Source organism: Physcomitrium patens, chromosome 5 (assembly GCF_059467195.1).
Source record: "Physcomitrium patens ecotype Gransden chromosome 5, ASM5946719v1, whole genome shotgun sequence".
Lineage (NCBI taxonomy): Eukaryota > Viridiplantae > Streptophyta > Bryopsida > Funariales > Funariaceae > Physcomitrium > Physcomitrium patens.
In genome coordinates this window covers 9,436,089-9,457,950 of record NC_143414.1, presented here as the reverse complement: position 1 = coordinate 9,457,950, position 21,862 = coordinate 9,436,089, and the positions used below count along the sequence as shown (strand labels likewise).

The window sequence follows — 21,862 nt, the reverse complement described above, 5'->3', positions numbered from 1 at the left end:
ATTTGTTTTACTTTGTATAATAAACAGATTTAATCAAAATTTATATATAGTCCAGTAATTAATATTTAGGGATAATAAAAAGACAAAAACAAAAAAGTATAAACAATGTAAAATATCACACAACACAATACACTTGCATAAGGGATTGAAAAACACATAGCTTACCAATCTAGTTTGAATTCTACATGTTTAGAGAATGCAATCAAATTTAGGTTTGTTTCGAAAGAAAAGAAAAGAAATGAAAAGGTGGAATTTTAAAACAAATAAATGACTTTATGTAACAATCTGATACTGACAGCATTACCAGAGAAGTTGCAAGACAAACCAATTGTTACGATTACTTCAGTACTGGTAATCATATTTTAAAAGAGTTTTAATTTGATTAGTGGTATTTTAATTCAATGATTCAGATAAATATGAATACAAAATGATCAATTTAGAAATATAAAATTTGATTATCATATATCTTTAAATGTATTCACCTAACAAGCGCAAAACAGTAAAATCCAGTTTGTTCATACATGTATACAAACTACAGGTAACACAGTCACATAAAATAAAATGATCAACAACTTTCTTAACATGGAAATTCTTAGCAATGTTCAGTACGAAACACAAAATATCATACCCAAATACTGCATTAAATTAAATTCTGTACCATAGTGTAACCTCCTGCAGAAAGAATATGAAAGGGAAATGAAGTGGGAACTACTTACAGGTTTTTCAAGCTACTTTCAATGCAACCCACAATTAGCATCATCAACATCAACATAAAACAAATCCGTACAAGAACTTACAAAACAAAGGGGTCAAAGTCTGGACAAGACAGTCATAGTAAAAGGAATGCTAATATCAGCAACATCGCAGATTCCAAGTCTATATTGCAATTTCACTATCAATCAATCAGTCAGAGCTACAGACAACCCTCAGGCTAGTTGAGAATTAGCCTGTGAGAATTTGCTCATCTAACTTCAAGAGTCATGGCAGAAGGGACTGAGCAGAAGACTGCACCGATAGGGCGTTGAGAACAATGCCAACTCATGTATCAAACAGAGATTATGAAGCATGTGGCTAAGGGAAGAAACGAGCCAGATGAAGTGTAATTCTGAAAATGAATTGCTGGAAAAAAAGCAGCAGAAAATCGTTCTGATGTTGCAAATTAATCTACGACGGACACATCCCTATAACCGTTGGTAACCCGCTACCTAAACCCATCAATCCTTCTCCGGACTGGCATCAATTGCTAAATCCTAGTATTCTGTATTGAAACCAGTTTTGCAGTCCTTGAGCAAGTTCTGGTATGTTTGTTTGGAAACGACGAAATAGGTGCAAAATGAAACGCAAGAATCACACAAGTTCACCCTTCACTTCAATGCCCATGGAGCGAGCAGTGCCCATGATGGACTTACAGATGGATTCCAGCGGCATGTACTGACAGTCAGGGTCGGCTTGTTTGATCTTGGCGATTTCGTAAATGTGCTTAGGCGTGACCACCCCGGCGACCTTGTGACCCGGATTGCCGCCGCCTGACTGCAACCCCGCTGCTTTCTTCAGGAAATACGACGTCGAAGGCGACTTCACCACGAACTCAAAAGAATTGTCCTTGTATGCAGTCACCATGACAGACATCGGAACCTCTGACTTGATATGCTGCGTCCGCGCGTTGAAATCCTTGCAGAATGCCATCAGATTCAGACGGTGCTGTCCCAGAGCAGGCCCCACAGGGGGCGCAGGCTTCGCTTGCCCCGCATTCACAACCAGCCGAATGATCGCAGATACCTGTTTCGCAGCCATCTATGAAATAACCTGCTAACTACAAAACCGAGGAACTGCAACCTTGCTAGAAATCAAGTCATCATCAATGTCGACCTTGCGCCATAGCTTCCAAACACGAGAACAACTTCAGGGTGGGCTTTTAGGGTTTCAAAATTCTTAGGGATTTATCATATCTGAGTCAGTTCTTAATGTTTCCGCGAAGGAGCCTTGGTTTAATGGCTTCAATAAATTGGGTTCTCGAAAAGCTACCCAGGCACTAAGAAGTCCTGCCAATCATGAGAGGGTATAGGGCGGTTATAAAGCGGGAAGAAGCGTCGTCGTGAAGGCAATGCTTTTTCCCGGAATGGTTCATCAACTACCTGTCGCTGCTTCCACCTGGTCCCACAATTTCAAATCTGTCAGATCAATGGTCCGTTGGGGTCATATTCTAAATTTAGCTCTTCCAGATTTGAACATTTTGTGGTTCTGTCCCCCATGTCCCAGCCAGCCTCGTCATTGACAAGTCTGTGTGGTCTCGTGCTGTGACATTAAGTGCTTGTTACCGCGAGATCCCGACGTACATTATTGCGCTATCAAGGCAAATATTGGAGATATAAGACGGTCTGGATGGGGTTAATCGTATTGAGAAGAAACGGCCTGGAATGGGTGGTTGTCGTCACCTTCGTCGTGTGTCGTTGAGACTGGGGCTTTGAACGTTCTTTGAATGGGGCCGTGTAGAATGGGAGAGCTTGGAAGTATGGATCACAAGCATCAGTAGCGCTAATTGCTGAGGTACAATCAAGAGAGAGTGAGAGCGCGAGTGAGCAGAAAGTCTCGATAGTGGAATGGGGGTTTTTTGCCATTTGTTGGAAACCTGCTGGCATTATGATTTACATCGACATGTTGTGATCAAGGTGCACAAATGAAAGTATTATACGGAATTGGAAATTGTATGGTGCGTTCAGGGTTACAGAAACGCAGGAGAGGCTCTGCTTTCAGACACCGTAAGACGATGGCATTATTTCTTCTTTCGAGTGAGTATCGAAGATGTAACGAACTAATAAATAGGATAAGTTCACTTGAAGCAGAGCTGTTTGATTATAGTGCCTAATCTTTTCACTTGTACCAAGGTGCAGCACTGCTTTTAGTTCCGTCAATCCTTACCTATTTTATTTGGACGACCTGGAATTGCTGAAACATGCGGGATTGGAGAGGATGGATAGCGTGGTTCTTGAAATTCTATTTGGAGGCTCTGAAGCCGGAACGAGGTCCACTCTGTGCCCCACAAGTTAGAGTCCTCTAATTGCCGCTGTGCATGCATCGTAAGAAGCAAGGATGCAGGGCCCTAAAGCCCGGCTTGACCAGGTGGGTTTTGCTCTTCTGTTCTTCGTCCTTTTCCTGCTCTTATTGAAAAATGTCCCCATTTTGCTTCTTTGTTTTTACATGGACTCTCAAGTATCAATCAATGCCCTGGTCGTTGGTCTGGAAAAACAAGAGCCATTATACCTTCTGAAAAATCTTGTAACGTCGGCCACTGGTGTAACTAGCCAGAGGTAGGTTTTGATTGGGGTAACATTTCAACTGTTATTTGGAGAGTTGCCAGAGGCCTCTTAATTAGATGAGGGTATGGTTCACCTTAATCTGGAAATCACCAGGAAATTTCAATCTCGTTATTCGCTTTACCCTCTTTCGCTGGACAGAAGACCACACTCATTCAAAATTTGAGTAATTAATCATGTGTGTATTCGCAGACCTCTTAAATGACATCGATTAGGGTCATAGTGCTTAAGAGACTTTGTGCAAACCCTTTCAAATTTCAGCATTAACACATCTTCCTAAGTTTCTGTCAATCTTTCCAGAGAATTCTGTTTGTGCTAAAAATCAGGTATCTAGTTGCATTCTCACGTATTTCAGTTGTGTCTTAAGCTGCACGAAATTTGAGTTCTGAAAATCTCATGTATGTTTTCAGATATTTCCAGCAAGAAAAGTAAATGCTGTGGTGTTGCCTTCACCCAAGTTGAACGGTCCTCCACACGCAAAGAGGAAACAAAATCCAGCCGAGGTTTCTCCACAAAAGAAGGGTACTCTCGAAAGTTTTATTGTTAAAAGCAAAAGCACCGATAATCATCCCATCGGACAGGCTTGGAGTGGTTACGAGGATAAGCAAGCTGGAATCAACAGGTACATCAGACAGTCTACATGGCCAAAGCCTTCAACAGAAAGGTGGCTGCAAGGATGCGGGTCCAGTGCGTCAAAATTCGTGCCTAAGAGGCTACTGGAGCCGGATATTTCACGCAATGATTTCTGTACTGCGAACAATTCAAAGCCCATATTTGAAACCGGCGAAGGACATCACATAGGCCCTTGTCTTACAGAAAGCAAATCCTCGCCAGATCTCCTCCAGGCTTCAAGAAAGCTAACTAGAGAAACAACTGAGAGGAGTAATAGTCAGGGGCAACTCACACAATTTGCAGATGATCATCTGTCAAGATGTGTCAGGTATGAACGTGATCTTACTATTCTCAAGGGATTTTTATTCACTTCCCTCAAATGATGTTTAATTTAAGGTCACTTCGCTGAAAGTCTCCTATTCTTAATGGACATGTGCTGGTTTAAAACATGCTTTTAGAGTAACTAACAATTCTACTTTGGTCAGTGGTGTCATCAAGGACCTGCCACCGTGCAATCCTCCAGGTACTGGTGGAGTTGACAACTCTAAGAAAGCTATGAGGGTCGTCGATGATGACGATGATTGTCCTAGAGTATCAAAAAAGCAGAGACATAGTGATGGGCTTGAGCTAGATGTCATCTCATGTACGCAGCATTTTTTGCCCATACGCTTAAGTGGTAATGATGTGGGTACATTTGGGGATAAATTTGGGTCCGTCAAAGAAGAAAGGAGTGTGGGGTTGCTGAAGAGCTTTAAGGAACAAAGTATCGAAAGGGGTCTGTCTGGTCTACCTAGTATTTTCAGTTCGAAAGAATTTGCTCAGCTAGAACTCACTCCTGGAGGTGGAGTAGATCCCCGAGGTGGGTCAGATTTAGAGCTCACCTGTGATGTCCCTCATGTTGATGACGAAGGTATTCACAGTGGATCAGATTCTCCAAAGCTGTCGAAAGGGCTTGTGTCATGTTCCAATATTTCTGGTGCCTTAGAAAATAAGATCAAAAGCTCAGTGTCAGGTGACATCTTTGAGAAGGAAGCTTTTCAAATTGTTTCTTTTGAAGGATTTCCTCCGTTACCTCCACCATTCAAAACACCAGAAGAACAAGTATCACGACATAAATGGGGATCTGGTCGCAAAACCCCGAAGTCAAGGTCCAGGTTACGGAGTAAAAGTGGTGAAGGAGGTTTCGGCTCTACTCCATATTCGCGTAATGCCAAGAAATCAGACAGACGGTCGTTTAGTAGTGGAAAATCAGGGGGATGGCAGTACCATAATTCTCTGTTCTCTCCTGGTGACGCCTTCTGGGATGAAGCATTTGAAGCGGCGGATGTTTTGCTTGTCTCCAAATTAAACGGCGCAGCACAAAAGCAGAGCAGCAGAGGTAAAAGTATTTTATCAAGCGCCGAAAGGACAACACGAGCTGTAGATGGAGCAATTCAGAATCAAGTGGAACAAGTTCCAGGCATCCAGGGGATACTGGAAGTTGTTGGAGCCAACGTTGGTCGCTTTCAAGACTCCAGTGTGGAGAAAGGTCCTGCAGATGTTGAAGTCGAGAATTTGGAAGGAATAACAAACTTTGACCGGATTCCTAACACTAGGTTTGATGAGCTGGATATCTCTCCTTTGCCGGTGCGTCGATTCAGTTTCACTTGCCAAAGCAGTCCGCCAAACAAAAACGTTATCAAATTGACCACTGAAGAAGTTTCTAAGGCTTGTCCTACTGCTATCCAAGAGCCGCTAGGTCCTGTACGTCTGGAATCTTTTGATGGTAAGGACAACTGTTCCGGGGGTGAAACCATCAAAGCCAATGTTCATGTTATTGAAGCGTCGAAGGAAATTTGTGAGACCGTGGTGGGCACTGACCTGCAGCTTCAGGTCGTGGCTCATGTTGAACATGATGCAACTTCGAAGTTGCACGAGCCAGTTTTAGCAGTACCTTCCAAGTCAGCTGATTCCTTATCAGCTGGCCAAATGCGTGCGTATGCCCATTTATCAGCAGGAGATCATCAAGAAAGATTTGAGAGAAAGGTTATCGGAGCTGTCGTTCCTCTAGTCGCAAAACAAGAACATGCATTTATATCCCGAAGTCCAAAAAACATAAGTCTGGATCTTGCCGATTGGATTCCATCTGAAGCATGTGCTATGTATGCCAAAAAGGGCTTGAAAAGGCTCTACCCCTGGCAGGTGTCTCTCTATTCCTTGTTGCTCCTTCAAGATAGTTTTGTATTGCTCTCTGAGTATTGAAGCATTGATGTCTGAGCTATAAGGTCCAGAATGGACTGTCCTGTAAACTTGAGGAATTGCTTCGCACTAAAGTTCTGTGACTTGTTGAAAGGTCGAATGTCTGCAGGTAGATGGCGTGCTGGATGGCCGAAGTCTCGTTTACTGTGCATCTACAAGGTAAATAGTCTAACGTCATTATCTTATCTCTTTGGATTTCAAGCATTTTGCAGGTTTAGAAAGGTTGAAATCGTACATGCCCGTTTTTATACTTGCAGAAAGGTAATGCTGCGGTGGTAGCTGGTTGAGACAGTGCAGGGAAGAGTTTGGTTGCAGAGGTATTGATGTTACGTCGAATCTTGTCAACTGGGAAGAAGGCTTTGCTGGTGCTACCCTATGTAGCGCTGTGCTCTGAAAAGGTAATGTGCGCAATGTCTATTTTCTCGACTTACGTAGTCTACATTAATATTTGCACTGTATCTTCTCCATCCTTGTGATGAAACAGCTGTATGTCTTACTTATAAGTATGTCTTGAATTGTTACCTGGTCCACTTTTTCAAAGAAAATAGAGAACGATAGTGGCAAAAATGTGGTCTTGTAAGAAGCAAGTTGAATGTATAGAATAGCACTGTACTTGCAGAAAAACGTTTGAGCGTTGTAGTTGTATTTATTTTTCTTCTGCAACTAGCCACCAACGTGTGGTGTAATTAAATCTTTACAGGCATGTATCACTTTTCAAGCTAATTTGATATTTATACATAAATCACAGGCAGACCATCTGGATGCAATTTTGGAACCTCTTGGAAAACGAGTGCGAGGCTTTTATGGATCGCAGGGTGGTTCCAGCTTAACTAAAGACACCTCCGTGGCTGTGTGTACAATCGAGAAAGCGAACTCGCTGGTCAATAAGTTGCTTGAAGAGGGACGCCTATCAGAACTTGCTATTCTTGTAATTGACGAACTTCACATGGTCAGTTATTATGCTGCAATCTTTCATTGATAACCCTGGATCCGTCATAATTGGTAGCTGGTCCAATTTGCAATATCTGATAGTCTCAGCACGGAAGCAGGAGTTTTGTAGCTTCTGCATGAAATAACTTCTGCTTACGTGAGCAGGTCGGAGACACTGACCGTGGCTATCTACTTGAACTCCTCCTCACCAAACTCCGCTTTGCTGCCGGTGGTGGAGAGTGTAACTCACCTGGGTATAGTTCGAAGGAGAACAGAGGCTCAAGTTCAAGCCGGAATACTGAGTTGCAAATTGTGGGGATGAGTGCCACAATGCCTAATGTATCTGATGTGGCTACTTGGTTACAGGTGCTTATTTATAAGACGGTTTCTTTAGGATGTGTATTATCGATCACTCAATTATATTTGTTTCACATTATAAAGCAATCAATATTATTTTTGCATGGTGAAGTCGCAATACATGCAGCTGAGTTTCCCTCTAAGTAGATCAGAAGTGTGTCATTCTGGAATAATTTCAAGCTAGCTGTTATAGCTCTGGATCTAAAGGTACGTTTTTATCATGATATCATCAAAAGATCATCTGAGCTTTCCTAGCAAAGTTCCCATGTGATGATCTTTTGATGATTAAGAATGCCATTTGTAACCTCACAGAATCTGTTTTTCTCATTGCTTGCTGTTTCTGAAGCTGATGATATGTCCAGGCCGCTCTTTATCAAACAGTCTTCCGGCCAGTTCCTTTGGAGGAATTCATTAAAGTTGGTCATACTATCTACAATAAGAAGATGGAATTTGTAAGGTCAATCAAGAAAAATGCAGACCTTAGTGGGAAGGACCCTGATCATTTGGTAGAGTTGTGCCATGAGGTAATCCGTACAATCTATACTCTTTTCACTTGGAGTGGTCTTCATGTTGCTATTTGCGTTGGAGCACTTCTGAACTTCGTGAAACCTAAATCTTTTACCCAAGTTAAGTAATGTCGATTCGAAATCTGTGCATTAAACAGGTAGTAAGTGAAGGGCATTCAGTCTTAGTGTTCTGTTCCAGCCGTAAAGGATGTGAGACGACAGCTCGTCACATCAGCAAGTTTCTGCCTCCATTCACAATCGTAGAGAGAGATAAAATGATTGGACCAATAGATGGAAACGCAGCTGTGGAAGAGTTGCGGAAGTGTCCAGCTGGACTTGATCCTGTCTTAGCAGATACATTGCCAGCAGGCGTTGCTTATCATCATGCTGGTCTCACGGTACATAGTTTCCTATGAACGCCCCAATGTGATTGCGTAGCACTCAAAAGATAATGAAAGGCTTCTCCGCTGTTAACCGGTTAAAATGGACGTTGTCGAAGCCAATTTTTTTACACCCTTGAAACCATTGACAATTTCATATATTTTTCAGGAGATGATTTCGCAACTGATTATTATGAAGGTTCTAAATTGAGTATCAGTGATAATGGGTTTTTATACAGGGAGAAGAACGAGATATAGTGGAGGCATGTTTCAAGAGTGGTGTCGTACGTGTACTTGTGGCTACATCTACTCTCGCTGCCGGAGTGAATTTGCCGGCCCGTCGAGTAATTTTTAGACAACCAAAAATTGGTCGAGATTTCCTTGATGCAACACGTTACCGGCAGATGGCTGGTCGAGCCGGTCGTGCAGGCATTGATACCAAAGGAGAAAGTGTATGTGTTTGTCTCCATGTAACTGTTGCTTCATTCTACCTCCATAGATATTATGTGTCTCTGTAGTTCCATATCATTGTGGAGAATAAGATAATGTGAAAGTAGTTACTGCCACCTTTGAAGAAACTGTACTTCCTTTTTAAATGTATCATGTGTCTGTAATTAAAAGTGTAGTTACAGCCGGTATATTGCTTGTACAGGGCCATATGTTACAAGACTGTAAGCTGAAGTAGTACGTCATTGTTCAGAAACAAATTTAGGATTTCTATCGTCAATGATCAAAAGTTAAGTTATAATTAATATCCAAAATATCAAAAAAGTTAGACTAACATTTCATGTCACCAATAATTTCAGATTTTGATATGCAAACCTGAGGAAGTGAAGCGGATGGAGGAGATGATTAGGCAGGAATGCAAAGCATTATGTTCGTGCTTAGCTGATGACAAAAATGGAATGATCCGAGCCTTGCTGGAAGTAGTTGCAGGTGGAGTAGTTCAGACTGCAGCTGATGTGCAGCGGTATGTCCGGTGCACCCTCTTAAATGCCACACAACCTTTTGAAGAGGTTGTGAAAGCTGCTCAAGAATCATTGCGGTGGCTTTGCCATAAGCAGTTAGTTGAATGGGATAGAACTTCACGGCTCTATACTACAACGCCTCTTGGTCGAGCTGCGTTTTCCAGTTCACTCAGTCCTGAGGAGTCCCTGGTATGAAAGTTCTCCGTCTTTCTGACAGTGGTTGTCTTAGCATGTAATAATGCATACATATGTTGTCTCTACCTATTTCGACGTGCAAACTATCCTTGTTAAGGGCACATTTCCTGTCTCTGCAACTAGTGTACGACGCCAGTGGGTATTTTCCTGCATGAGAAGAATTTTGCTGAAACTCTGGACTCTGTAGTATACATACTCTATGTTTGGATGCTGTATGGACTTTTTGAGGGAATTATGTTTTGTTAAAGCCTTAGTCATTACACTTCAATCGACTTGGATAATTTTCTGTTATTTCGGAACTCGTCATTTGAAGTCTTTATTGGCACTTTGTTTTCGTTAGGTTGTGTATGAAGATCTTGCCAAAGCTAGGGAGGGCTTCGTTTTGGCTTCTGACTTGCACCTCCTTTATGAAGTTACACCCACTTACGTCGACATCGAGCCTGATTGGGGTGTATACTACAGTCGGTTCATGGAGCTTTCACATACTGACCAGGTTCGTAAGTCTTCATCAAAGTTATGTAGCAGCTTATCAACAACATCAACTGGGGATCTCGTAATCATCTGCTTGACTTTTATAACTTTTGAGCCATTTGAATAATTAAGGGCTGCATTTGTAACTTTAATTCACCTTTATCTGGCTGAGCGCAGGCAGTAGGTAATAGGGTTGGAGTAGTGGAGCCCTTTCTAATGAGGATGGCTCATGGAGTACCTCTTCTGCAACAAGGTGGCAATGGACGACCTCGTGGTGGGAAGATTTCTAAGGCGAAGATTTCTCCTCCCTTTCAGAAACATAAGTGGAACAGTTCGGGTGCAGCTCCACTACCAGTTGAACAAATGCTACGTGTGTGCAAACGGTTCTATGTTTCTCTCATGCTTTCTAAATTGGTTCAGGTATCCAAAATTCACTACGATTCTGATTCCTTCACAATTTCTTCTTCACTCGCATGTTCCTGTCAATCTCTTGGGGGACGATAATATTTTACAGAATATCTCCGCCCTCTCGACCAAGAGCTGGGTTTAGCTGCTGTAATTCAGTTCGTAGAACAAACAGAAAGCTCCTCAATTTGCACGAGGTTGATTTCTAAAATATTACAGATCGTACATTCATCTGATGGGTTTTCGTGTGTAATTTCAGGGGCATTTGTTTTCTTCGTAGTGGTTACTATCTTTTTTCAAACTCCTCCTTGCTGTGTTCTGAGATCTTTCCTTCTATGAATGACAGGAAGTTCCCCTAATGGAGATTTGCGAGTCATTCAAAGTTCCCAGGGGCACAGTGCAGGCCTTGCAAGATAGTGCTGGAAGATTTGCTGGCATGGTCGGAGCCTTTTGCGAAAGGCTGGGATGGAGTGACATGGAAGGCCTGTTCTCTAAGTTTCAGAAGCGAGTATCATTTGGTGTTAAATCTGAGATTGTGGATCTGACAGAAATACCATTTGTCAAGGTGCAAAGATATAGAGCTTTTCAATTTTCGCATTCTAGGATTTGGATAATCGAAAGCACTTCCATCTACCCTTCTGATATTTTGATTTGTTGTGCTCTGACGTCCTGCATCAGAAATCTATCATTGTTTTACTTTTAGTCTCTGCATGTTAATACCATGTTATAAGAGAAACCATCACCTCAAATGTTGACCTTCGGTTAATATATGTCTTTCTTGACACAGGCTGCCAGGGCAAGAGCACTGTTCAAGGCGGGTCTTCGGAGTGTACATGCTATAGCTGAAGCCTCTTTACCTGAGATTATCAAGGCACTTTATGGCAACATTTCTTGGGCCGGTCCAGGTATCCTCTTGAACTGTATTGACAGTTCATTCTTCATATTATGCCAGTTGCGCAGTACCATGATAGTCCTGATATTGTATTAGTTTCTGGACGGTGTTTGCTTGTTGCTTGTGCTCCTACTTTCAAAAACGACTAGATACTGAATTTAGCATCATTATGAGTTAATGTCTTGGAGATTCTGCCATCCAGGTGAGAATAGAGCACAACAATGGATGCAATTGGGCGTAGCCCGCAACATTAAGAATGGAGCACGACGTCTTGCACTAGATCGTGCTGAAGAGGCTAGAGCAGCAGCCTTTTCTGCGTATGAAGCCCTAGGTGTTCAAGTACCTGCTATGTTGGCATTGCCAATGGTTGGCACGCTTGGTAATGAGGAAGAAGCACTAGTAAACCCAGATATATCTTTTCATTCTACGATGAAAGCGTTGACTGTAGATGGTGATCCGGAAGTAAAAGATGTTCCAATAAGCTCCGAAGTAAAAGGTGGACTTGCTACTGACATCAACACTAGTGCTAAAAGTCTTGTTTATGTACAGAACGCACAGTCAATTCCTGGAAGTCCAAAGAAAGATATTCTAGAAAAAGAGTCTGATTTGTTACTTCAAAAGTTGGAGTCCATACCTTCTTTCAGAGTTCAAAATTCAAAAGACCCTATTTCTACTCCTGATGAGTTGCTTTTAGAGGAAGCAACTGAGAAAGTCGACTCAGATCTGGGTATTCAACCTGTGGGAAAGGCATGTGAAGGACTTCAAATGTCCAGCTTTAAAGATGGAGGTCCAGCGAAGGGTGCTTTATTTAATGGCTCGTTAATTGCACAACAGGTCTATGTAGTAGATGACACCATGGATGACCTTTTGAGGGTGCCATCTAGAGGTCCTCGAGATGTCGACAAGCTTGTGGGTGGCTTTGATGAGTTTCTGAGGAGATGGCAAGGCGTAGATGAGTTTGCCTTCGACTTTTACTTCAGAACTCCAAGGAAGGGGCTTCCAGATCCATTTGAAGTGATGGGAGTAGCTATATGTTGGAAGGATTCTCCTGTATATTATGTCAATCTCTCAATTGTGCACAAGTCCTTCCAGCATGCAACAAACCCGAATTGCGGTAATAAGGAAGTCATTATTAGAGAAGTAAACAGTTCCTTAATTGAGTCCCAGACTCGTTGGCGACATGTTGGTACTATGCTGTCCAAAACTGGGGTGAGGAAGATTTCTTGGGATTTAAAAATTCAACTCCAGGTTTTAAACAACCCTGGATTACATGTTCCGTCTGCAAGGCAGACCACAGAGCATGAACGCGGTGTACCTGATGTTAAAGCAAGAGAAGGAGAAGTAGTAGCACTGCCGTCTATAAGGGTGCAAATGCCCTGTATTGATACTCGTGTAGCTGCCTGGCTTCTTTGGCCAGACGAGGAAAGTACACGTCTCCTTTCCCTTGAGCAGGTGAGTGATCACTTACACCCACGTTTGTGGTTGGGTTATTACTAAACGAATACTTTTCGATCCATAGGAACTGTACCGTAGGGCTTGAGTGTTTTCTCGATTTCTTTATGGAACAGTTTGTAAGACGAGGAAATAGTCTAGTAAGTGCTGCCTGTAATGAGATGGAAAGTGATGCTTTCAGGAAGTCAAAAAGCGTCTGCCTGGAGAAATTGCTGCTGCGGCAGGAAGAGCTGGGAGATGGGCTAATCAGATGGGTTGCGTTGCCCATAACGGATGCTGCCGAAGAGTAGCACAGATATGGGTGCTGCATTGTGCCTTTTGGAAACTTTTGGTAGCTGAGGGTCTACATGAAGCTCTGCTGCAGCTTGAAATGCCTCTGGTAGAACCTTTTTTCATCAAGCAAGTGAATGTTGGTATTTAATTAACGCTTCGTGTCCATGTTTATAATATACATTTGGTTGAGTGGATTTTCATTCTGTATCTGGATGCTTTTCTTGTGAAAGCTATTCTTGTGAAAGCTAGTATTACCATCACGGAAGTTTGTTACAAATGGTTGTTGGCAGGTGAGAGTTCTGGCAGACATGGAAACTTGGAGTCTCGGTTTAGACATGCGAGTATGCCGTAAGGCGCAAAGCCATCTGCACTGCAAACTTCGTGAACTAGAAGCTCAAGGCGAGAAGCTTGCAGGAATGAGCTTCTCTTTGTCGGCGCCAGCTGAAGTAGCACATGTGCTGTACCGCCACTTGAAACTGCCAGTACCCCCTGGTTGCAAAGGCAAACACCATCCTAGCACTGACAAGCAAGCTCTTGAATTCTTAAGGTATCGGAATCCGCATTCGTTTGTGCAGCTCCATCTGTTTCTGCTCCAACTAGCCGTTCTGAAGGCACTTGTCCCTGTTCTGAAATGGTGGTTGATTTTCTATCAACTTGAGCCCGTTTGCTTCTAAGAAGAATAATCTGATTTGTGAATTGTCGTATTTGATATTGCAGTCATAGTAGGCGGCTGTCTATGATTTTTGTTGGTAATTTTTATCAAGGTTTCTGAGTTCCAATTTCTGATCTTATGCAGGAATCATCACCCGATTGCAGATATAATAAAAGAGCACAGAAGTTTGTCGAAGTTGCTGCAAAGCACACTTGGATCCATTATTGCCTGGGCAAAATCTCCAGAACCCCTTTTCAGCTCGCAAGAGCGCAGTAGTAGAGGAGAAATCTTCAGTATAGCTGGACATTGGCTGCAGACTTCAACAGCCACAGGAAGGCTGTCCATGGAGGACCCTAACCTACAGGTATGAACAGTGATGACTGGGATGTATAAGACATTTTCATGTTTTGATCGGCTGATGTCATGCAGAGTACCAATACGTAAGCTTGTTCATCTATGACTCAGTTGACCTGGTCTGTTGATGAAATACATTTTTTCCAGGCTACTGCTACCCACGATAGAACTCTCATTTTGGTCTATAAGGCCATCTGCAATCTGCAGTAGTGTGATTTTATAGTAATATATATTTTGTGGTTGGCTGGAGGGCCACCTGCTTCTCTGCACTGTGAAAAGTCATGATCATTCTATCGTGAGATGTGAGAAGAAAGATCTGAAGTGTGGCATTTGAATATGATAGTGCGTTGAGCATGCCGTTAGCTTCACGATTGAAGGGGGAAGATCGTTAGACGGAGACCAAGAGAAAGCGAATAACGTGGTGGAAGTCAATGCCCGTCAGGCTTTCGTACCATCTCAGGTACAGGTTTGGTCGCAGATGTCTCGCTTTCTTGTCAACGTCCTACTTCCACCACGAGACAATTCGAGGAAAAGTTTGGAGATTGTTTTGCGTTTAATAGATTTCGTTTGATATCTTCAAAATTAGGTCAGGTGGATTTTGTTATTGAGCCCTGATTAATGATCATTCGTTAATATCATCATCTTGGTTATCATTACTTATTTTAATCAAGAAAACTCCGAATCCCTGCTTAAAAGAGTCCAAATAAGAAGCTAGTTTGTTTCAGTATGAAGATCTAACTTGTGAATGTTGTGCAGGAGGGGTGGATTCTCTTGTCAGCAGACTACTCACAGATTGAGCTACGGTTGATGGCCCATTTTTCTGGAGACCCATCTCTCGTATCTCTGCTCAGCCACCCTACTGGAGACCTCTTTCGAGTGCTGGCCGCCCAGTGGACGGGTCTTCCCATGTGTGAAGTTTCTGATAAACAACGAGAGCGCACCAAACGCCTTGTGTACGGAATCTTGTATGGAATGGGTGTGAACACATTGGCCGAACACTTAGAGTGTCCGGTTGCGGAGGCTCAAGTCATGCTGGAGCGGTTCAAAGGCACTTTTCCTTTGGTGACTACCTGGCTTAGTCACGCCGTAGATTCGTGTCGCCAGAAAGGGTAAGAACTTGCTTCATTATTTTGTGGATTGGTTGATGATGTTATCTTAGTTGTCGATGCAAGCATGTAGGTTTGATTTACGTTGAACTGGAAACTTCAGAATTCGATTGTCTATTCAACCCGCAGATCGTGGTCTCCCACGTTGAATCTACGATGTAAAAATTTAGTAGCTGACTGATCTAGGAGTATTGATTCAATTTTTAGATACATAACAACACTGAGTGGACGGAAGCGGTATCTGGATAAAATCAACACTGGAAAGTGGGGAGAGCAAGCCAAGGCTGAAAGACAAGCTGTAAACTCTATCTGTCAGGTGAGCCAGATGCTGTAAGCAAACTTCTCCGTCGTTCGGTCTTTACTCGATTATCATCGTCATTGTGAGTTTAGTGACGAGTAGCAAATCACAAGCTCTGCTATGTACTCAGCTGTAGATTCATGCACTTGGAAGATTCGTGGGTTAAATATTGTTTGCTAAGTAATTGAAACTTAGCAATGACCTCCAAGCCAGCGAATTTGCATGTTTGTTCTTAGTCCGTTTTACTGTAATTTTTGTTGTTTGTACTCAAGGAATGTACATGCCCAATACACTCAGCCATATCCTCAAATCAGGGTTCCTTGTTCAATATGATGTTGGGTCATCTTCACTTCAATTTATAATGGAGACCTAAGATGTGTTGCGTTGGAGGATTTAAAATAAAGTCAAGAAATGTTAAATTCACTTTATGGACAATCGTATAGCTAACGAAAACGGACCACATCCAGGGATCTGCAGCAGATTTGATCAAATTGGCAATGATTAAAGTTCACGATGCCATCAGTTCATCACATCAGGGGTCTTGTCGTCTCTTACTCCAGGTAAGCTTCTACAATTGCAAATTTTTCTCATATATACAAAACCAGAGATTAGTCTGAATTTGAAACGAACTAATCGTTGAAATGTTGCAGATTAGTCCTTGATTTTGCCCAAAAATGCAAGCTTGGAATGTAAATAATGGCTAGCAATTGACCTCTACCACCAATTACCCCGTATGTTATCTGTGGTAACTAATGACTTTTCCATCTAATCGTAGATTCATGACGAATTGCTCTTGGAGGTCGATAAACGGGTCCTGAAGCATGTTGCGCAAATACTTCGCTCCAGCATGGAAGGAGCAATTACACTTCGAGGTAAAATTTTGACTCATTTGAATACTCGTATGAAGTGTTAAATGTCTAGGAAAAGTCAAAGAAATTGAACTTCAATCATCCAACATGACTGGTGCAGACATGTTGATGTACTCCAATTGTTCTTAGGTTGTCCTCGATCACATGACTCATCATCATTGATCCCTTGCAGTGCCTCTTCGTACGAAACTTCAAGTGGGAACATCGTGGGGCTCTTTGCAACTATATACAGAAGACTGACCATTGCGTTTAGGGTTCTTGTCTTCGTCGCATTCTTAGGGGTGACATGTATAAATACCATTCTTTTAGAGCTATTTATCCCACGTGTGCAACTAAGTGTGACATTTTAGTAGAGAGAATGTATCATAAATCAGATGCGACAGGGATGTAGGATGCAGCTTGAAAAGCGAAGAACCTGACCGATCAACTATTTTGATCTTAGTAGGCAGGCCTTCCACATAGTTAGAATACTGAAAGGAAAATTAGCAGCGTGGTCTTCCAATGCTTAACTTCAGGTGTAACAGTAAGATAATGTGCACCCCATTTTACACCTTGAGACCATGGTTTTCTAGAGAAAGGGTAAACCAAGCAATTTAGGCAGATGAAAAAATCAAGTTTGTTTCTTCTTTGTAAGACTCAACCACATGAGAATGTTAAGTTCCCCTCATTGAATATTTCTGGTATTTGCAACCCAATACAAGGAAGTTTGAAGGGCTCATGATGCTCAAACCACATTGTTTACAGTCTACACAACTTAAATCACCAAGGCAAATATCTTTGCAATCAAGGTTGCCACAACATGAGTTAGGGTTCTTGGTGTTGTGTGCAAGAGGACAGTATGTTGCCAAACACAACTTTGGTTGTGTTGGACCACAAATTGCAAGTAAGCCTAGAATTAACACAATTATGCGGGAGTTAGATTGAAGTAGAACTACACCATACTATTAGTTGAGGTTGTTAATAAATTTATTGTAAGTAAAGTGTACTCAAGTTTTAGTATGAGGAATAATGTATTTTGAGGTATTAATGTACATATAATATATTGGAGGTAGTAGAACTATATGAGCAATAGAACAAATGTTATTTCTTGGTTTAGTAATTGTAATGGATCCAATGTGATCATGAAAAGGTACAACAAACAAACAATAATTAAGACATACAAAAAAAATACAAGCAAATTAGCAATCTTTATCTAATAAAATATATTCTCAATGTTGCATTTATTTTTGGACTTAAATATAAAGTAATCCAAGACTTTGACTACAACCGAAAGTTTCAATAATAAAGATAGCTCATGGAGCAATGCAAAGAAATTTGAGTATTTTTCAAAATATTTTTTAATAACCTATTTTGTGAAAGAAAAAGCTTTTCTTTTCTAAATAATTTATTAAATAATTGAATTCATTTAAGTAAGATTTAAGTAGTTATATTACTTTTTTAAAAATACTAACAAATATTATTTTATTTAATGAAAAGAATTAAAAAATATAATTAATATTTTACATAGTCTTTATATTTCACATCTTTTAGAATTTGTACTTTTTAAGTCTGCAATCTAATTTCTGATCCTACATCCAAATTGAATTTAAAAAATAATGATGACATTGGTGATATGAAAACACCAATATAAATTATTGTGTCAAGCTTTTTTAATGAATTCACAAAGTTTTTCCATAGTAACCAATTAGTATAAATCAAATTTAAGATATTTGTTAATAAAAAATATAAAACATATAAAATATTTATTTTTCTACTATTAAATCTTAAGAAATATTGGAAGTTAGAATTTATATAAATAATCTTTAATCAAAATATATATATATATATATATATATATATATATATATATATATATAATGTATTTATTAATTTTATTGATCCAAGAAATTTCTTACTTAGATTTTTTTAAATCTTGATAATAATTTATAAAATTAATAATTAATAAGACATACTATAGTTTTAAAAAATAACTAAAAAATATAATAGAATAATTTTATATGCAATCTACAATAATAAGCAAGAGATTAATGCCTAAAAATTGTTATATATTAGAAGTGCAAAAACTATTGAAAATAGAGAAAAAGATACAAATCAACTAATTTAAAGAATATAAATGATTGGTAATTGTTTGAAATATATAGAAATTTCAAAAATCTGACTTCAAATAACAAGAGCATAGATGAATAACAATTGAGTTAAGAACTCATAGAATTAAAAGTTTGCAATAAAATCTACATATCTTAGCAAGAGCATGATCTATTAAAAATCAATCAAGGAAGGATATTTAGGTGGTAGGATCTTAATATTTATCCTAGGAGCAATGCAAAAATGGTATAGTTAATTGGAATATAATAGGACTAGACACTAATATTAAAATTAAGGTAGTTATGTTAAAGCTTTTAGATATACATTCTATTAAAAGCAATAAAGATAACATCACCAACTTATAATATTGAGCAACATTTGGTGAAGCTTCTCAATGCCTTCATGTATCAATTACTTTGTAATTACAACTAGTCTATGCTAATGGACCTTTTATTCCAATTAGGTAAAATAAGATTAGAAAGGCAACTCTATCTTTAGTACAAAAAAACAAAACAAAAAAAATACAAAAATAATAATAATAATAATAATAATAATAACTTTGAAGCTACTTAGATCATAAGAAAAAAAATATATTAAAAAGTTAAGGCATATATTTCTTATTAAAATTATAATAAAATAAAAATATTATAAAATTGATACATAAACAATACATTTTAAATCTATGTCCTTAGATTGAATCACTGGATATGAAATGGGTGTTTAAGAAGATGGGCTAGATAATGCAAAAGTCAATAGAAGACAAGGGTCAAATAAGAAAAACAAGAACAACAAACAAGAGTTCAATAAATTATTTATATATATATATATATATATATATATATATCAAAGAAGACATGGACACATTTTTAACATAAATTAAATATATGTTGAAGTGGGTATAATACTAAAAGAGTAAAATAAAAACTAAACAAGTATCTTTTATAGTGTGATAAAAATAGAAATTATAATATGGGCTAATCAAATTAATAATCAAAATATATCATATTTAAATCTAATATATATATATATACATATATATATATATACATATATATATATACATATATATATATACATATATATATATATATATACATATAAATTAATAATATAATATATAAATTATTTAAATTTAATTTTTAATTTAAATAATCAAATATTAAATTAGCTCTTAAATAATGTATCTTGGAAGTAATAAAAAAGAATGGTGTCTTTGTAGTAAATTTAGTTTATTAAAGGTAATTAAAAGATGTACAATAATATACTATTAAGAAAATTCTTGCTTTCAAAAAAATAATTAATTAACCAAAGACATCTCACAACCTTTTTTCTTTTTAAATTAGATTTTTTAAAATCATATTATACCTTTTCTTTAATTTTTTTTAATAATAAAAAGATTAAAATTTTATCTCTGATTCTAATATTTAAAAAATTAAGGATAGAAAATAATTATTATTTAATTACTACAATTAATGAAAATAAATTTTTTATTAAGAAATTTTTTGTTAATATAAAACTCTAACAAAGTTGGTGAACTCTTTTCTGTGGCAGCATCAAAAGAAGAAGAAGAAAAAAACTGTGCTATACTGTGCTTAACTGTGCTATACACAAGTAACCTGCAGACCATCAATCAGAATAATTGCACAGGAAGGTCCACCTTGCATTCAACCACACCAACATTATCTTTTGTTACCACAATCCAGCTCTTCTTTGTATTGTGGTTTTCCAGACATGTGACACATGCTGATGAGCTGGTCGAGGATTCAGGAATCTGCTGCAATGTGAGATCTGTGTGGGTGATGAGACCTCAGAAATTAGGGTTTCCAGTCACACACTCATCTTTGTTATTATCTCTCCTACATGGGAGGACTGAATCAAGGAAGAATCAATTTTCCAAAAAGTGACTCCTGTTTCTAACTTATCTAGACCATGTCAGAGTTATTGTCAGGTCACCCTTCCTGGACTCTTGGCATGTAGGTCCTCACATCACAATGCTTGTCAGTGGCTGTTTTGTTTTGTTTTGTTTTTTTATTTTCTTCCCCCCTTGGACATGCAGTATTAGATTCTGCCACAGCACAATACCTATGCATAGGATTACACTGTTGTAGGCTCAGGTTTCAAGGGGGGTTGAAGGTTGTTGACCTGGATAACAACACCTTCACCCAAAAGAACAGAAGAAAAATTAACAATATACTTGGGAAGCATTTCTTTTCTTGGACTTGTTCAAATTTTGAAATAATAGTTAAACTGATGTTTGCTAAAAATCAAATCAGACCTAATCGATCCATGCTTAAACAAAAAAACAAAACAAAACAAAACACTTGTACTGTTTCTACAAAAATCAAGTTTTTACATTATTTTTGTTGAGAATGTTTAGAAAGACACAAGAGTAGTAGTAAGTAATACATACACACAAGAGTAATAGTAAGTAATACACACAAGAGGGTTTCTAAGGAGAGAGAGCTTCACATATAAAAATCACTTGATCTAATTGTGTCTCATATATAAGAGGAGAAGAAGAGAGAATAAACAATTCTTTTCCACTATATTCCAAATACTGTAGCTATGGTATTTATTGTAGTCTACAATAAATATTATGAAAAGTACCGGCTACATTTAATGCTCTCAACACTCCTCCTCACTCATCATAATATTTACATAATATGAAATTTGTATAGAATTAAAATCTATACTTTTCTGTAATCTCGCAAAATCAACTATTATTGCCTCATTAAAACCTTATCTAGAAAAACCTTATTGTATTTAAGGACAAAATCATAGATGAAGGAAAAAGCATACAACATCATTTTCCTTAATTATTTAAAGAGCTCATTAACTTTCTTATTCAAGAAAAGCAAGTCACTACATACCAATGCCATAAATAAGTCAATGATGGTTGCACAATAAGAGAGCTTTGGTGAAGAGATCAACAAGGTTATTTGTAGATTCAATTTTCTTAATTATAAGTCCTTGATTAGTAATCAAATCATGAATATAACTAAAATACTTGAGATCAGTATGCTTTATCTTGTCACCTTTAATGAAACCAACTTTCATCTGTGCAATACAAGCACTATTATCTTCATGCAAGATAGTTGGAGAATCATCATATGAAAATCCACAAGTTGTTTGGATGAATTTATTAATTGATCGCAACCAAATATATTCTTGAGATGCTTCATGTAAGGCAATATTTTCTGCATGGTTGGATGAAGTTGTAGTTAAAGTTTATTTCTTTGATTTCCATGATATTATAGCTCCATGTCTTAAAAATACATATCTTGTTTGAAATTTAGCTGTTGCAATATCAAATTTATATCCCACATCACAATATCCAACCAATTTTGGATTTGTAGATTGTGTGTAGTATAATCCCAAGTCTTTAGTATTTTTTAAATAACGTAATAAATATTTGATGCCATTATAATGTCATAGTATTGGACATGCATTATGTCTTGTAAGAACACTAATTGCAAATGCAATATCTAATCTTGTAGATATAGCC

The 21,862-nt window shown here is 38.6% G+C and overlaps 2 protein-coding genes across 3 annotated transcripts; one reads left to right on the top strand and one right to left on the bottom strand.

Moving 5' to 3' along the window:
* Nucleotides 1-1,093: 1,093 nt before the first annotated feature.
* On the bottom strand, nt 1,094-1,957 carry LOC112282524 (uncharacterized). The gene has a single exon (XM_024520205.3). It carries the CDS (start codon nt 1,792-1,794, stop codon nt 1,348-1,350), a length of 447 nt encoding a protein of 148 aa, XP_024375973.1. The 5' UTR covers nt 1,795-1,957; the 3' UTR covers nt 1,094-1,347.
* A 989-nt stretch (nt 1,958-2,946) lies between these two features.
* LOC112282523 (helicase and polymerase-containing protein TEBICHI) lies at nt 2,947-16,944 on the top strand. 2 transcript variants are annotated; one of them, XM_024520203.3, is made up of 25 exons: nt 2,947-3,120; nt 3,725-4,254; nt 4,412-6,107; nt 6,259-6,323; nt 6,457-6,562; nt 6,913-7,092; nt 7,260-7,460; nt 7,814-7,975; nt 8,116-8,355; nt 8,577-8,789; nt 9,144-9,494; nt 9,841-9,993; nt 10,149-10,391; nt 10,723-10,941; nt 11,164-11,281; nt 11,471-12,720; nt 12,902-13,099; nt 13,284-13,540; nt 13,790-14,009; nt 14,343-14,459; nt 14,756-15,108; nt 15,313-15,421; nt 15,871-15,963; nt 16,179-16,275; nt 16,445-16,944. In XM_024520203.3, the coding sequence occupies exons 1-25, from the start codon at nt 3,091-3,093 to the stop codon at nt 16,510-16,512; spliced, it is 7,269 nt and encodes a 2,422-aa protein (XP_024375971.1). In that variant the 5' UTR covers nt 2,947-3,090; the 3' UTR covers nt 16,513-16,944. The 2 variants fall into 2 exon arrangements, with proteins under 2 accessions (XP_024375971.1, XP_024375968.1); XM_024520200.3 differs by having other exon boundaries at nt 6,913-7,113.
* Nucleotides 16,945-21,862: the final 4,918 nt, after the last annotated feature.

Excerpts from the sequence above, each read along its gene's own strand:
- LOC112282524 (XM_024520205.3), bottom strand. The coding sequence starts at position 1,794 with ATGGCTGCGAAACAGGTATCTGCGATCATTCGGCTGGTTGTGAATGCG.
- LOC112282523 (XM_024520200.3), top strand. The coding sequence starts at position 3,091 with ATGCAGGGCCCTAAAGCCCGGCTTGACCAG. Across the intron at positions 4,255-4,411 it reads CATCTGTCAAGATGTGTCAG|TGGTGTCATCAAGGACCTGC; the intron begins GTATGAACGTGA and ends TACTTTGGTCAG. Across the intron at positions 10,942-11,163 it reads CAGAAATACCATTTGTCAAG|GCTGCCAGGGCAAGAGCACT; the intron begins GTGCAAAGATAT and ends TTCTTGACACAG.